Source organism: Neomonachus schauinslandi, chromosome 5 (assembly GCF_002201575.2).
Source record: "Neomonachus schauinslandi chromosome 5, ASM220157v2, whole genome shotgun sequence".
Classification (NCBI taxonomy): Eukaryota; Metazoa; Chordata; class Mammalia; order Carnivora; family Phocidae; genus Neomonachus; species Neomonachus schauinslandi.
The window spans coordinates 47,639,435-47,656,324 of record NC_058407.1 but is presented as its reverse complement, the minus strand read 5'-3'; the positions used below and the strand labels follow the sequence as shown (position 1 = coordinate 47,656,324).

At 43.3% G+C, this 16,890-nt stretch overlaps 1 protein-coding gene across 3 annotated transcripts; it reads left to right on the top strand.

Moving 5' to 3' along the window:
- The first annotated feature begins 207 nt into the window (after nucleotides 1-207).
- SLC35E3 (solute carrier family 35 member E3) lies at nucleotides 208-15,523 on the top strand. Of its 3 annotated transcripts, XM_021678607.2 has the most exons (5): nucleotides 208-799; nucleotides 1,669-1,779; nucleotides 6,002-6,160; nucleotides 9,762-9,844; nucleotides 13,338-15,523. In XM_021678607.2, exons 1-5 carry the CDS (start codon nucleotides 398-400, stop codon nucleotides 13,522-13,524), a joined length of 942 nt encoding a protein of 313 aa, XP_021534282.1. In that variant the 5' UTR covers nucleotides 208-397; the 3' UTR covers nucleotides 13,525-15,523. The 3 variants fall into 3 exon arrangements, with proteins under 3 accessions (XP_021534282.1, XP_044770698.1, XP_021534283.1); XM_044914763.1 differs by lacking the exon at nucleotides 1,669-1,779; XM_021678608.1 differs by lacking the exon at nucleotides 9,762-9,844 and having other exon boundaries at nucleotides 15,328-15,523.
- Nucleotides 15,524-16,890: the final 1,367 nt, after the last annotated feature.

Genomic DNA, 16,890 nt, shown 5'->3' with positions numbered 1-16,890 from the left:
GGACCCCACCAGAGTCCGGGTTAGGCGATCAAGGAGGTGGGGGACCGAGGACGCAGTTTTTCCTCACGCAGAGCCCAACGCGCCTGCGCAGGGTAGACACTGCTCCACCCACAGCTCGGGGGCGGAAGCACGGGCGCCCCGAGCCACGTGGTCGCGGGCGGAGGGGGGCGGGGCGCGCGGGACGTGCTGCCGCGTCGGCACCAGCTGAATGGGCGGTGGCGGAGCATGTGTGTGCCGCTGAGGCTGCCGCGCGCCCGGGACGCGGAGAGTGCATGCCTCTCCCGGGCCAGACGGTGAGGCCGGAGAGGACGTGGCGGCGGCGGCGGAGGGGAAGAGCAGCGGGAGACAGGCTGGGCATCCCTCTCGGGGGCTGGAGGGCCCCGGCTTGGCGGGGGTTATGGCATCGCTTGCGGACCGAATGCGAGGCAACGGGCGCATCGCCGCTGGGCTCCTGCTCAACCTACTGGTGTCCATCTGCATCGTGTTCCTCAACAAATGGATCTATGTGCACCACGGCTTCCCTAACATGAGCCTGACCCTGGTGCACTTCGTGGTCACCTGGCTGGGCTTGTACATCTGCCAGAAGCTGGACATCTTTGCCCCTAAAAGTCTACCGCCTTCCAAACTCCTCCTCCTGGCCCTCAGCTTCTGCGGCTTCGTGGTCTTCACCAATCTCTCTCTGCAGAACAACACCATAGGCACCTATCAGCTGGCCAAGGCCATGACCACGCCGGTCATCATAGTCATCCAGACCCTCTGCTACAAGAAAACCTTCTCTACCAAAATACAGCTCACGCTGGTGAGTAGCTTCAGCTTCGCAAGGCACACCTTTAACAATCCACCACCTGGACCTTCTTTCTCCCCGGGAAATTTGAATGTTTAACCTTGCGCCACGCTCTTTCCCCATCATCTTGAAATCCACAAATGAGTCATCTGTGACCATGTGAACCTCAGGCTTATTTGGGAGAGGTGAAAAAAGTCATCTTGGCACTCTGTCGGGCTCCTAGCCCAGGAGAGTGTGCTTGTGTGAGTTTTAGTAACTACTGTTTGATGGAAATCCTTAAATGCTGTGATTGGTAAGAAAAGAAAGCTGTATTGCGTTACGCAATTCAGTGTATCGGAATATCTGCAAAATCTCAAACTGAAAAGCGGCCCTCCTTTGACGCAGGGGAATCAAATCATGTAAACGTTAAAGGTTCAGCATAAAATATGTCTCTGAATATGTCTGCAGCGACATACTGCAGAGGTTTCTGTGTCTTTAAATAAAAGGAGATGATAATTTTAGCACTTAATGATTTACAGTATTTAAATTCTTAATGCTTTTGTTATACGTTCATGCTTATATGTTTAGGCACTAGTTTGGGGGGGTCCATTTACTCCTCTGTGCTTGCAGGTCGTATGTGTTTGTTGCAAATTTAAATGCATTGACTCATTATTTTACCCAGAATTTTAAGTAGAATTAAATATGAATATAAATATAGAATTAACATATTTCACTTTGAGGAAATCGGTTTGTTTTATCAAATGGAAAAAAAAAATCCATTTATAGAGGTTCACTGTTTCCCAGTGATGTTTTTATGATTAACCTTGTAAGACAACATGAAAGGAATACTAAGTTTATGTCTCATGAATTTAATCTAAACAACATTTGCCTCTTTTTCTTTACAGATTCCTATAACTTTAGGTGTAATCCTAAATTCTTATTACGATGTGAAGTTTAATTTCCTTGGAATGGTGTTTGCCGCTCTTGGTGTTTTAGTTACATCCCTTTATCAAGTGGTTGGTAATTTTTTTTTCTTTATGTGCCTTTTTAGCAGATTTCATAAATTTTGAAGCTGTATCCCAAGGTTTAGAAAATACAGTATAGAGACAATAGGCTGTTGGGAAGAAAGCATAATTGCATAAATTGTCTGACTCAAGGTGAAGAGAAGAAAGGAGACAGAGAAACTTGGGTGTATGATGCTCACCAAATACCTCCCTACCTGTTGTAAGTGTATAATCCCCATGCTTAACAATTTGATTTTGGGGGGATGCTGTAGCATTACCTGGGAAATCTTAACAAAAGGAGTAGTAAGACTTCGTACTTGAAACAGAGCTTTGGTTAAATTTATGACTACTCTTTAATGACAAGATTACTGTGAAGGAACGATTACCTTTCCAAAATTAGAACAGGAAAGGAAAACTTCAGATTTTTAAATCTTTGTCTCAAAAAATCTGCTGCTGTTACAACTTGTATGTCAGCTTCCAGTGATTTGTCTGCATCCGTATTTTCTAGCAATGGATATTTCACTTCTGGTACTGTCGTAGCACGGTACTTTGCCTACAGCAGGCACTCATTAAAAATTTGTGCATGGATCCACTTACTTCATTACCATAAAATCTCAACAAGTATGGCTTTTTGTTTCTTACATGGGGGGAAAAATAACTTGGTGTAGGGTGCAGTGAAACAGTATTTTCTCTATACTGAAAACCTTGGACTGGAAATTCTGGGTGTGCCTGCATGGGGAGTCAGAGCTGCAACGTGTAACCAATATTCTCTTTTCACAAATATCTGCTGGTTATAAACTAAGGCATTCTTGTTCTGCATGCTACAACTTTAAGAATACAGCCTTACATCTGAAACTTTCTAGTACTGATGATTTCAGAAACATTGTTATATAAACATTGTGGGGCTGAGTACATTTTTAAGTGGGAAGAAGCAGTGTAAATAAGAGACCAGTGTCATGAAAGGACGGAGCACCCACTCAGTGCTGTCATTTGGCTCTAAGATATTCTGTCTTTCACTACAGAGAGGAATGAGAGCAAGCTCAGCCTTGTGCTTTAAGAAGATTGTACTTAGATGTACTTCAGTGAGTTTAAATTTTGTTACTAGATACAGTAAGTGAACATTCCTATTTGTCTTTTTTTGTTAAACAGACCTTTTCTTTTTTTTTTTTTTTTGGCCCAGGAGGGATTAACTGTTTATTAAGCATCAGAATTTCTTGTATTCCTTACGCATAATTTCAACTCCGCTTATTCACTGTCCTTGCCAATATGACCATTTTTTTCCCCACAAGTCTCAAAATTGCTGTAGATTAGAATCAAAGGATTCTGTATTCCTCAGGTACATATTTGAAATGGGATTGCCTAAGGAATGGTTGTGGACAAACTAATAGGCAGAGTTTTCTATTATTAGTAAACAGTAAAAGTACTGTTAAGGAATTAGGTGTATTCCCCAAAAGTTCATTTTTTTAAAAAGTTGTATTTTCCCATTGTATCCAGCTGTAATTCCTAAGTTATTTCTTCTTATACTGCTAGGGTGTTAAAAGGAGTTAAAGGATGAGTGATCAGGTATTAGCTTTAGTTGTGGAAAGACAGTTGATGCCCTTATTCATTCGTTTAGCAGACATTCCTTCTGCTTGATGCTCAGCCTTGAAGATACAAAGATGAAAAGCAGCTAAAATCCAGCATTGTAGAGACAGTCGCTGTAGAACCTTAGCTGTAGACAGCCAGCCGCAAGCAGTGTAGCTGAGGGTATGAGGAGAGTTCTGAGGAACACCCGAAAGGAAGTGGCAGTTCTTCAAGGGGATGATGAGGTAAGGCTTTATGGAAAGCTGATACTTTAAATGGAAGGGCCCACAGGAGTTTGTTTAGCAGAGAAATACAGCAGAGGTCTTTCTTTGCAAAGATGTGTGACAGGATGGAGCGTCTTTGGAGAACTTGATGGATTTGGTGAGACTGTAGTTGCCTCGTGGAAGGCTGAGGCTTACGGGTGGGTGAGACCAGATGGCACGTGCTAAGCAAGTGTGCCCTTTATCTGCAGGCGCCAGGAAGGGGGTTTAGATAGGGGAGTGGCTTGATCGGTCCCTGTGTTTCAGCAAATTAACTCTGGTGGCACATGATGGGTGAACAGTCAGGAGGCTCTCCACGGTTCCAGGGGAAGACAGGAAGGCACTGAGCAAGACAGTGATAGAGGCCAGAAATCTTTTGGAGGAGGAATTAGCAGGACGGGACCGAATGTAGAGTGAGAAAAGTAAGGCCTCTCATCCTTGGGGGAGATTAGGTCTCTAATTATGGGAGCAACAGTAAGTAAGTACTGAGTTGGTTTTAGAACAGTCCCTGCAGATTGGGTAAGTGAGGGTGGCCGGTAAGCTGTTGACATTTGGGGATTAAGGATGCCCTGAGAACGGAGGTCAGAGCTGGAGATGTCTTCTGGTGTAAGTGAGATCAGTCAGGGAGATAAAAGAAAAAGGTCAGACATCTACCTTAAAAATAGTAAATGAAGGAAGACGTGAGTGAGGAAACAGTGCAGACCAGAAGTCAAGTTCCCCCTGGAGAAATTTGCCGGACCTGCAGAGAGCCCCGTCAGGCAGAGCGCAGAAAGGTGACCTTTGGAGGTGACGGTGCCCTTTGGGAGAGCAGTTGCATTTAGGGCGATGGCGGGCAGAAGCCAGGGTGCACAGAGGGAAAGTGGAGGCCCTGAGAAGAGCCACCGTTCCAGGCAGCTCTACGGCAGGCACGCAGCCGCCTGGGGAGGCTGCTAAAGAAACCGAGGGCCGGGCCTCCACACTCTGCGGCCGCCCCCCCCAGGAGCAGGCCGCGGGAGAATCGATTCTTTGTCCTTCATACTCACAGAAGCCTCTCAGTTAAGGCTGGCGGGAGTATGTTTCAAATTTCCTGCTCTTCTGTTTTTGTCCTGGTGAATTTCTGTAGCCTTCGAGCTTATAGAACAGGATACCCAGATCTACAGGAAAAAGAATTATGTAGGAGCAGTTATTCAAAAGCCTGGCTGTTCATGCCAGATCTTATTCAAGCAGCCCTGTCAGGCTTTCTTTAAAGCCTTCTTTTTAGTCATATTTGCGAAACATTTTGAGGACTGATGGGATTTGAGGTTTTGAGGTGTTGGTTCTCCTGGATGACATAGTCCTTTATTTTTTTGAATCTTTTTAAAAGATTTTATTTATTTTAGAAAAAGAGAGAGCATGGAGTGGGGGGAGGAGCAGCGAGAGAGAGAGAGAGAGACAAGCCAGCTCTGCACTGAGTGTGGAGCCCAACTCAGGCTCTATCCCACGCCCCTGAGATCATGACCTGAGCCGAAATCAAGGGTTGGACACTTAACTGACTGAGCCACCCGGGAACCCTCTGAATGATGTAGCCTTTTTTTTTTTTAAGATCTTATTTATTTATTTGACAGAGAGCACAAGCAGGGGGAGTGGAAGGCAGGCAGAGAGAGAAGCAGGCTTACTGCAGAGCAGGGAGCCTGATGTGGGACTTGATCCCAGGACCCTGAGATCACATCCTGAGCCGAAGGTAGACGCTTAACTGACTGAGCCACCCTGCCACGCCTGAATGATATAGTCTTTTAAAAGGATTTGCGATTATTTAATTTCTTCAAGTGTATTGGATTACCCACAGAAAAATCATCCACAAAGAAGAAAATTCCTTCTGCCATTGATTGGGATTTTCTAACGTGAAGGAAAAGGCCTCACATACTTTTCTAGCCACCCACACTGGCAGCCAGGGTAGCTGAGGTTCCTGTCAATCCCTAATTAGTCTGCCCAGCTCACCCCCTACTTCTTTTGGGGGGGCAGTTTTAGAAAGAAATGAAGTCTAGCACTGCATCTCTGTTCCTGCTTATCACCTAAATTTCCATTCTTGTCTCCTTTCCCCAAGATCTCTGATAACTCATGGGCCCCTGTGTGAATTCATGGACTTGCTCATTTACTAGGGTTGGCAGGGAAGAGGATATTTTTTCTCCTTCTTTATAAATACTGAGGAGAAAATAGATTGACATACACTGAATTTGTAAAGCTCCTTTCATCCAAGGTGCTTAAAGGACATTTGTATACATTATTGATCTTTTTTTTCTAATTGATCTTTGGAGTCTTGTAGAATAATTAGGCATTTCCTCTTCCCCCAGCCCTGCCCTAAGTTCCCATCCCTGTGACTAGAGTTGCATCTTTTGTTTACTAAGCGGTGGTATTTTTTTCCTACCTCACGTGTTTTGTCTCCCGATTTTCAGTGGGTAGGAGCCAAACAGCATGAATTGCAAGTGAACTCGATGCAGCTGTTGTACTACCAGGCCCCAATGTCCTCCGCCATGTTGCTGGTCGCCGTGCCCTTCTTTGAGCCAGTGTTTGGAGAAGGAGGAATATTTGGCCCCTGGTCAGTGTCCGCATTGGTAAGTTCTAATTGTTTTGCTGTCTAAGAAACAAGAGAATCATCCCTCTGCGATTAGTGTGATTTTTAGTTTTCCGAGCACGATCTCAGACCCATTCTCACACTTAATCTTCATAATTACCCTTGAAGGGAGGCAAGTGAAGGATTATTTTTCAGATGAAGAGACTGAGACGAAGCATGTGTGTGTGTGTGTGTCTGTGTGTAATTTTATACACATGGAATCATGTCATATATGCTGTTTTTATCATGGGTTCCTTTTCCCCAGCCCCGCTCCCCACACGCATTCAACATTGCATTTCCCCGTCTCTGCCCCTGGAGGTAAGTCATGTTAACATTCTAGTGCATGTTCTTCCATAATTTCTCTGGGCTATCCATACCCACATAAACAATACACACACACATGTATATACATAAATTAAACATTTGTTTCTTTGACAAAAGTGGAATCATAACAAATAATTTTCTGCATCTTGCTTTTCTCGCTTCATATCTCATGCTTCAGAGCATTCTGTTCAGTGTCCATGTAATAGATCCAATTCTTGACCCCTGTGAACAGTGTTGCAGTAAACATCCTTATACATATGTATTTAGGAACAGGTACTTTTTTTCTTTTGGAATAGAGTCCTAAGAGTAGAATTGCCAGATCAAAGGGAAGTGTACTTTGGAGACATTTTAAGTTAGAAAGTATAATCCCCCTCCTTAGGGAAGGAATTTCTGCTTCCTGCAACTTTAACCTTTGGAACACAGTCCGTAGAAAAGGCTTGTTTGTTGGTGGGGTTAATTTATCAAACCTACATAGCCCTTACTCTATCCCAAGAACTACTCTAACACTTTGCAAATGTTAAGTTATTTAATCCTCATAACAACTTTATTAGGTGGATACTATTGTTATCCTTATATTTATGATATAGGATGAGGAAACTGAGGGACAGAGTTAAGTAGCTGACTCAAGATCCCACAGCTGGTAAGCAGACTCAGAGCCTGAGTCCAAGCATGCTGGCTCCAAAACTCTTTTTTTTTTTTTTTAAGATTTTATTTATTTATTTGACAGAGAGAGACACAGCGAGAAAGGGAACACAAGCAGGGGGAATGGGAGAGGGAGAAGCAGGCTTCCCACCAAGCAGGGAGCCCGATGTGGGGCTCGATCCCAGGACCCCAGGATCATGACCTGAGCCGAAGGCAGACGCTTCACGTCTGAGCCACCCCGGCGCCCCTCAAAACCCATATTCTTAAGCGCTCTGCTCTACTGCCTGTGAGCAGAATGCTGGTGGTTTCAAATTCAGATACTTTGTATATAACCTTTTTTCCACAGTAGAAATCAGTTGTCCGTCTCTCAGATAATATTTTCTCTTGATTTTACAAAAGCTCTAGCCATCTTGGTTACCTGGTCTTCAAACTCTTGCAGCACAGATACCTTAAACCAGGCGGGTGCTTTATGCAATAGGCCCCCTGACAGATTCGAAGAAGAGAAAAGCAACCCCCAAAAGTCAGAGGAACTAAGAACATAGCAGTCTGAGTCCACTGAATAAGAACAAGTCACATTCGTTCCTTAATGTCCCTAGAGGGCATTGTTGCCTCAAAGTAGAGCATGTAATTGTGTTTTCAGTGACCAGCCAAGTCATCAAGAAGTACGTGTGTAACATTCTGTCAACTCAATAAAATTAACAATGGCATACTTCTAGAAACAGTTTTTTAAGTCTTTAATGAACAAGGTTCTCTTAGTTGAAAATATAACGGACCTCACTGTTGTAAAACGAATGAGGCATTACTGTTTTTACCTAAATAGGACACAAACCCAGCTCCTTTAGTCTTCCTGTGACCTCGGTGATCTAAAAGTTGATAAAAGCCTCAGGGGACAGAATGAATCTTCAAATAGGACATATTTTCTTTATTTTTTTATTTTTATTTCTTTAAAATTCTTTACTCTTTTTTTTTTTAAGATTTTATTTATTTACTTGAGAGAGAGAGAAAGCATGAGCAGGGAAGAGGGAGAAGCAGGCTCCCCGCTGAGCAGGGAGCCCGATGTGGGACTCGATCCCAGGACCCTGGATCATGACCTGAGCTGAAGGCAGACGCTTAACAGACTGAGCCACCCAGAAGCCCCAGGACATATTTTCTTTTGAATTTAAATTTCTCCACGCGGGAGGCCTGCTTCTCCCTCTGCCGCTCCCCCCTACTTATGCTCAGTCTCTCTCTCTGTCAAATAAATAAAAATCTTAAAAAAAAAAAATGTATGTAAAGGTCAATGTGGCATCTCCTATAGGTCAAAAGTGTCTCCTTATTAATTAAAGGCCTACTTATTAAAAAAAACAAAAACAAAACTTAAATCTCTTAATAATTCAAATCATAACTGATATTTTAACTAAGGCCTCTTATTTTAGAAGTAGAAAATGACTTTATAACTTTTTAAATACAGCAGTGGGAAAGGTTTGGACAGATGTGCTATGTGCACACAGAGGTTTTTTGTCCCCCATCCTCAGCCAGGCCGGTTTCTTCACGTCCCACTCACATGTCTTGTGCTTTCTTGCCGCCATGCTTTGGCCCCTACTGTTCCATCTGCTTGGAATCCTACCCCTTGTTCTTTCTCTAATCTGTACGTACATTCAAGTTCCAAACACTCACTCCCTCCCCGAGCCCCAAATGATGTCTCCTGCCTAGAGATTCATAAAAAACCTGTTGTGTGTTTGCCTGTTCATGAGGCAGCACTCAAGACTCTTTTTATCTATTTCCTGAGCTCACTGTCTTTCATGTGGCGAAGAGGTAGCGTAGCAGAGAGGGTTACACACACGGCCTCCAGAACCAGGCTGCCCTGGGCTTAAATCTCAGCCTTACCACTTACTACCGTGTGATCTAAGGCAAGTTGCTTTTCCTCTCTCTGTTCGTCTGTAAAAAGGGATAATAGTTTACTACCTCATGGGTGTTTGTGAGGATTAAACAAGTTAGTATATGTAAAACATTTAGGACAGTTGTTGTCATGTAATAAGTACTGTGTGAGTGCAAGCTGTGATTATCATGATTTTTAGTATGTCCTCAAGTGGTTTCTAAGCTCTTTGAGGATAAGACCCTATTCTGTTCCTCAAAAGCTATGGCCTAGCTTTATAGATATGCAATGAATGCCCACTGATTTAATTTAAGTAAGAATAAATATGAGCAACTAATAGAGAAACATCTGGAAGGATACGTGCAAAGGTATTAACAGTGGTGGGTGGTTAGGATTATAAAAAGTCCTTACATTCTTTTTGCTTATCTTTATTTTCTGATTTTTCTATATGGAATATATATTACTTTTATAATTAGAAATTACTACAAAATAATTTTTCTTCAGATGGATAAGAAAAATGAACCTGGAAATTCATGTTCAGGCAGGATGTTATTGGAGAATTTTCCATTGCATTTTGTAGACAAAATTATATTTCTGCATATTATTCATTCTGCTATTTTACCCTCAATTCTTGCTGTCTCTCAAATGGATTCTATTAAAACTCTTGTTCTTAATGGTGGTTATTTAACTTTTTAGAAATGCCTAATGAAATGGATTTTTACTTGATGACTATAATGATCACAACTGCTTTACATTAATGATTCTTTGGGTTTATTTGTAGCTTATGGTGCTGCTCTCTGGAGTAATAGCTTTCATGGTGAACTTATCGATTTATTGGATCATTGGGAACACATCACCAGTCACGTATCCTTTTCCTAGTAACTCACAAATGCATAGTCTTTTATATTTTCCCAAACTCTGTCACATTCATTTCCTTCTGGGAGTCTTGCACTTACTATTACGTGGCCTACACTGAGTAGCTAGACTAGTTTTCAGTCTTTTCCTATATCTTTCCACACTAGACTGTATGGAAACTTAAAGAAAGGTGAGCCAGGGAAATGGGTTAGTTTTCTGTCTCACAAAGACTTTTTTATTTTCTTATGCAGTAAGTGACCTTTTTCCCTTATCAAAATCAACATAGAACACCAAGCCTGGTACATAGTTGAATTAAATAAATACTTGTTGAGTGGATAATGGAGTGGATGCCACGGTTTTTAATCACTTTGCAGTCCCTATAGTAATAAAGTACAGGTACAGCCAATCCAAAAACAAAAGATAACTTCAGACCATTGACATCTGACTTTTGAATATGTTTTTGTACTTATTTGGATATGGGTGTGCCTGTTTTTCTCAGTATCACTTCCAATCAAGAAATGAAATCAGGCCTTAGAGGTCTGAATCATTTTTAACATTTTGCTTGTCATTCTGTTTCTCTTCTCGTTTCACTCCATCTCTATTCTTAAGCAAAGGCAAAGGATTTCCCCAAATCAGAGGTAGTTTAGAAACATTGTATCCAAGTGTGCTGATTTATTTAAATGAGTGAGAACTGAGATGTCAGCAAAGTAAAAAAGCAGCCTATTTGCTAACTATAATAAATACCAACAACAGTTATAATAAAAATAATTTTTCTAAAAAAACCCCAACACTTAATAAATGTTTATTTTGCACCAGGCACGTTGGAAAGAAACACCTCAGGTGTATCAGGCATCAAACTCTCAAAGCAGCTCTGTGAGGTAAATTCTATCACTGTATTTTGCAGAGCAGGAAGCAGAGGTGCAGAGAGGTTAAGCAACGCACTTACGGTCCTATAGCTGAGAAGTGTGGTGTCCAGATTTGAACCCACGCGGTCTAGTCCCAGACCTGGTACACCATGCTGCCAAATCAAGGCACCCAGTGATGTGCCCTGATTAAGAACATTCGCTCAACAGATATTTATTGAACCCCCACTATAAACCATGCATTGACTTAATAAGTGCTTACATGATGAATATCTACCGTATGTTGGGTCCTGGAGATACAGTAGTGAGCAAAAATGCTTGCTCTCCCAGATTTCAATTCTGGTGAGGGAGACTATAAACAAGAAAAACATTTAAGTCTACATATACAATGTGAGATAGTGTGAAGTGCCAAGGAGAAAAAAGGAAAGCAGGAAAGAGGACCTGAAATGTTGGTGGCCGGGTTGAAACTTTAGAGGGGGCAGTCAGGAAGGGGACTTCTGAGTGAAGACCTGGCGGAAATGAAGTCGCCCCATGCAGATCGGGATGAAGAGCGTTCCCGGCAGAGGGAGCAGCAGGGAGGCCCTGATGAGCACCCAGGAGGCCTCGTGGTTGCAGCAGGGAGAGGACAGGTGGAGAATAGTAAGGCTCTGAGCGGAACAGGGCGCCGGGCTGAGCAGAGCTTGTACCTGAGTGAGATGGGAAGCCGTTGGCGCTTGGGGCGGGGAAATGACATGATTTTACCTATGTTCTATGGGATCTAATGGGATCACTCTGGGCTACTGAGTTGAGAGTAGGCTGAAGCAGGGTGTTTCAGCCTCAGTGCTGTTGACCTTGTGGGCTGGACAGTTCTTGTTTGCAGAGGCCGGTCCTGCGCACCGTAGGATGTTTGGCAGCATCCCGGCTTCCACCCACTAGATACCAGTAGCGCCCCTTTTTCCCAGTTACGGCGGCCAGAAAGGTGTCCAGACCTTTTTGGTGACAAAGTCAGACCGGTTGAGAAGCACTGCACTAAAAGAGTGCAGTGCACTGCAGAAAGGATGGTGGTTTGGTACCAGGATTGGAGCCTGGGTATGTTTTCAAGTAGCACCAACGGGCTTTGCTGACAAGTCGGAGGTGGAGAATAGGAGAGGAAACAGGCTGGCTCACGTGGCTGGGGCATGAGTGCCTGGTAGGATGGCACTGCCATCAGCTGACATAGGACAGCCCGGAGGAAGTTTGGGGCTGGGGAGTTGGGGGAGAACAAGCCTGAGAGTTCAGGGTCGGGGTCTCAGCGGCAGCTCTTCCAGGGACAGTCAGGTGTCCTGTGTAGATGCTGTTTAAAGCGGTGAGGCTGGTGCAGGTCACCGAGCAAACAGGTAGAAGAAGAAGAGCCGCCCAGAGATTGGGTCCTGGGTCACGTCCGTGTTGGCTGCTCCAGAGCTGAGGGGAGCTGGCAGCGGAGGCCTAGGAGGGACGACCGGGGAAGGGGGAGGAAGGCGTACAGGCCCCCCCCCCCCCGGGAGGCCATGTTGATTGGCACTGACAGGTCACGCCCAGGAAGGCTGGGAATTGAGGAGGGGGCTCGGGAAGGTGGAGGACGCCCGTGTTCTGACAAGAGCTTTCTGAGCGTCGAGGGGAAGGCCTGACTGGAGCAGAGAGGGGAATTGGAGATACCAGGTATAGACCGTTCCTTTTGCATTGAATTTAATGTGTATGTATTTTTTTTGACCTCACTGAAGAATTTTCTTTAAATTTGCCTTCCCTCTCGTATAACCACCTTCCACAGATCATGAACTACTTTAAAAGAGAGGCTGAGGAGTAAAGAAACACTGAAGTGTTAGAACCAGTGTGCTTTGAGATAGCTCACCATGGGAAACGAAGCCTGTCTACTAATGGGTAGAATTAACGTCCCGGGGAAGGGCCTCTGTCTCTCGGAAACCCCGTCTAGTGGGTCCGGCGAGCGCAGGTCCCCCTGGTGACGCGGCCGGCGCTCTCCTGCCCCGAAGGAGCCGGCAGAGGCCAGAGCCGGAGGCTTGTGGTCAGTGAGGGAAAATGTCATGCTTAATGACAAGGGGTGACACACGCAGGTAGCATAGCGCCCAGCGTGTCACCGATGCTCAGTCTCACTCCCTCCCCTTGCCCCTTTTCCCTCCCAAACTGAGGCATACTGGATGTGTTTACCTTGAGTCTGCTGTCTGGTGCCACACACATCTCCCTCATTTGCCAAGGGAAGTTTATTAGAAATAGCGCTATAAAACATAATCATAAATTGCTGGGCAAAATAGCTTCTCTGTGCCTTGTTCTGAATTCCTTTTCCAACCTTATAGCATAGCCCCTTTGCTCTTCTCTGGAGAAAGAGAGTTGAGATAGTTGAGGTAGTCTCCCGTCACTATTGCTGAAGCCTACTGAGAAAACTAGGACCGACCCAGACCAAAGTTCTTGTTTCTCATATGGTGGCGGGGGTTGGGGGGGCAGGGGGCGCGGGCGCGATTCAATCTGTGCTTCCTGCAGTTCTTCCAGCGACGGGAAGGCTTCGCGGGCGTGCGTGTGTGTGAATGTAACATCTAGCTTGTTTTTCCTTCTCTGTGTGTGTGTGTGTCAATGTGTGGATATCACAACCTAGCTCGTTGGTTTTATTGATCCTTAGCCAAAAAACTCAGCTATAACATGTTTGGACACTTCAAGTTCTGCATTACTTTATTTGGAGGATATGTTTTATTTAAGGATCCATTGTCAATTAACCAGGGTCTTGGCATGTTATGCACATTATTTGGCATTCTCGCCTATACCCATTTGAAACTCAGTGAACAGGAAGGAAGTAAGAGTAAACTGGTACAGCGTCCATAATTGGGTTTTGGTGGAGAAAAGAAAGCCACCCCAAGAAGATAAAAAAGTGTTAATTCAGTGTGCAAGTTACTTTCAAAGAGGAAGAAATAATTATATTGCAAAATTCATTGAATGATGGTTTGCAAGTAGGACAAAGGACATTTTATTCATAAATAGGACTTTCTCTTTTAGAGTACCTCTAAGACCACAGCTCCCTGCTTCTTTTCAAAGATTGATTATATGAAGTCTCTAGGATGGTTTGATTATGCCAAATAAAATACGTGAAATTGAAGTTCTGTAATAGTGACAGAGGGATCCAGATCACTGTACTACCAATGTGTTGTGGTTTGTAGGTGTCCATACCCTTCTAAGGAAGGACAGGGAGGACTCCTCTGCTTGCTCATAGGTGGCCCCCAGTGTGAGCTCTTTTATAATTTCAGCCAAAGCGTTCAAGTCAGAATTTAAATCTAGCATTTCTCTTTTAGTTGGTTTAGTACAACTTCCTGCTTATTTCGCTTACAGAAATGAAATATCAGTCGTAGAAAGCAAAGTGTAGGAGAGAAGACCCTAAGAGAAAATCCAAATCTAAAAGTACCGTATTTCCAGTAGAAAATTGATATAAGAAGTTACACATTATCCAGAAAACTACGGTTGCTATAGGTGTTCGCTTGTTTCTGAGCTCTCAGTGAACTCTAGAAACTGTATGTGACATTGAAAAATAGAATAGCTGCATGTTTAAATGGCCCAAAGAGGAGACTCTGCATGGAACTGAGCAGGTATCTTATCCCTCCTCCCTGCTATCACCCCCTGCCTCCCACATTGGAGGCAGGCCTGGAGCTTTCTTTGGCACTAAAGGCTTTGTAGTGAACTCTCTTTCTACGGTGGCTGAGGAAGATTTTCATGCAGCAAGTCAGGGCAAATACTATCCAAACATTAAGGAGAAACTTGGTGAAAATATGAGGAAAGATTTTAAAGAGAAGTAGAAAAATAGTCAATATTTAACCAGTTCCATTAGTTTTTAAAGGGATCATTTTTTAAAATTAGGTTACAAGGAAAATACAGGGTTTCCACTTAAGGAAATGTAGTGTCACACATTTCCTTGCAAAATGTGTTTCTGCCTTCCAGCTTCTTGATAGTTGAGCATTAAAAGCTGTTGTTAACTTCTCACGATAAATTGACTGAGACAGTCCCTCTTGTAATAAATCTTTTAAAAATATTACATATAAACTTTAAATGAAAAAACAACTCTTAAGACAAAGAGCCACATATAAAAAATAGACCTTTTAGGGTTTTGTTTTTTTTTTTCCTGGCCTGTTTGAAAGGAAAAGCCTCACTGAAAATCTGTTTTGACAGAATTTCAAACTATCGGTCAGTTATCAGGTGACCAGTATGTGTGATTTTCTGTTTTTGTTTTAAATATTCTTTGGTTCTCAGTTTCTAAAGATATATTTTATTGTGCTAAGAATTATGAAGCAATCTGTCTTACCAGATGAGTCTCAGGCATTATGTTTGTCTAAGAAATGTTCTCTGTGTGTGTTTAATATATAATTATTTCCCCAAAGCTGGAGAAAAGTATTTCTATGCAGTGAGGATTATGTGACTTCTGCACACAGACAGCTGAGTTGATTTGTGCTATGTGGAAATTCTTTTAACTATAAATACTTGGGGGGTATAATCAATGTTGGGGTGGGTTATAATAAATGACTGCTATCAATAGGAATGCAATAAAAAGACTAGAGCAAGATAGGGTAAGGGTATGTGTATATAGAAGTGAATAAAATATGTACTGGAACTGGAGTCTGATCAACGTTTTTTGTCCTGAAGATGATCTTCGCACTGAAAAGGAAATCCCTCGGGGAAATGACCAGGCCCAGTCACAGAAACAAACCAGAAACAGTGCCGTGGATGAACACCCACTGTCCTTTTGTTACAGATGTAACTGTACTGGTTTTTAATTCTATGTTAAATGGCCGAACTTCAGTTTTTATCTGTTACAAATAAAGAGAACCTGATATTTTTACTTTCATGTTGTATGTCAGAACTTTTTAGAACCAGTGAAAGAAGGATAGCATCTGTGTGTATTTGCAGTGGTAATGCTGGTCTGACCAGCTCCCAAAAGTGTAGAATCTAATAAAACAAAATTCTCATGTTATTTTAAAATAACCCAGGGGCACCTGGCTGGCTCAGTCAGTGGAACATGCAACTCTTGATCTTGGGGTTCTGGGCCCCATGTTGGGTGTAGAGATCATGGGGTTCGAGCCCCATGTTGGGTGTAGAGATTACTTAAAAAAAATCTTTGGGGTGTCTGGGTGGCTTAGTTGGTTAAGTGTCTGCCTTCGGCTCAGATCATGATCCCAGGGTCCTGGGATCGAGTCCCGTATCGGGCTCCCTGCTCAGCAGAGAGCCTGCTTCTCCCTCTGCCTTCTGCTCCCCCTGCTTGTGCTCTCTCTCCCTGACAAATAAATAAATAAAATCTTTAAAAAATAAAAGCAACAGCATTCATCGGGCATTCCACATTGACTCCACCATCAGTAAATAGTTGTTAGGTGAATGAATGTACAGAATGGCCAAAGGTGAAAGTCGATTAAAAGAATGGAGACCAGTTTTATTAGATATATTCTGTTTTGCATTTCTATTTCCAAACTTGAACTGGGTTATACTTGCTAAGCTCAGGAATATAATGATAATTTCATTCACTCAGCAGAAGTTTACTGAACATAATGTGCCAGACCTTCTACGAGGCCCTGTGCCAAAACAGCCCTGTATGCCCTATGATCTTAAACCTCTATCTAGTAGAAAAGATAGACATTAATGAAATAAAAACAAAGTGTATTTATGATGACATATTCAGATAAATGCTACAAACATAATTCTCTAGAGCATATAATGAGAATGTGGCCCAGAATTGGCTGTCAGTGAAGGTGTCCATGAGGAAAAGATGACTGAGCTGAGCTCTGATGGAATTATGGAAGTTAGATAAGTAAAGGGAGGGGATTGCATTCTGGTGAAAAGGAATAGCACATGCAAAGGCCCATTGGATGGAGGAATTATGATGAGTGGAACTGCTAACAGGACGGAATAGAGAGGCTACATTTCAGGGAGGGGAGGTATGGTGTGGCATGAGAGGAAAGGAAGGCTGGCCTCGGACCATAGAACACCTTGCAGGCATGTTAGGAATCTAGTATGAGCAAGAGGGAGTGTTCTGAGTGTTGTTGCAGTCAACCCCTTTGTGTTGAAACTAATGAAGGCGAACCAGAGGGATGCTAGGAGACCATCTGGGAGACGTTGTACTGAGATGTGATAGCTTGGAGGGCTGGTGGCGGTGGCAAGATGATAGACGTGGACAGATCCAGGAGAATTTAGTAGATGGCATCAACCTGGCTGGAG

Bases quoted from the DNA above. Each gene is read 5' to 3' on its own strand.
- SLC35E3 (XM_021678607.2), top strand. From the start codon at position 398: ATGGCATCGCTTGCGGACCGAATGCGAGGCAACGGGCGCATCGCCGCT. The intron at 800-1,668 runs GTGAGTAGCTTC...TTTTCTTTACAG, and splicing joins CCAAAATACAGCTCACGCTG to ATTCCTATAACTTTAGGTGT. The intron at 9,845-13,337 runs GTATCCTTTTCC...CAAAAAACTCAG, and splicing joins GGGAACACATCACCAGTCAC to CTATAACATGTTTGGACACT.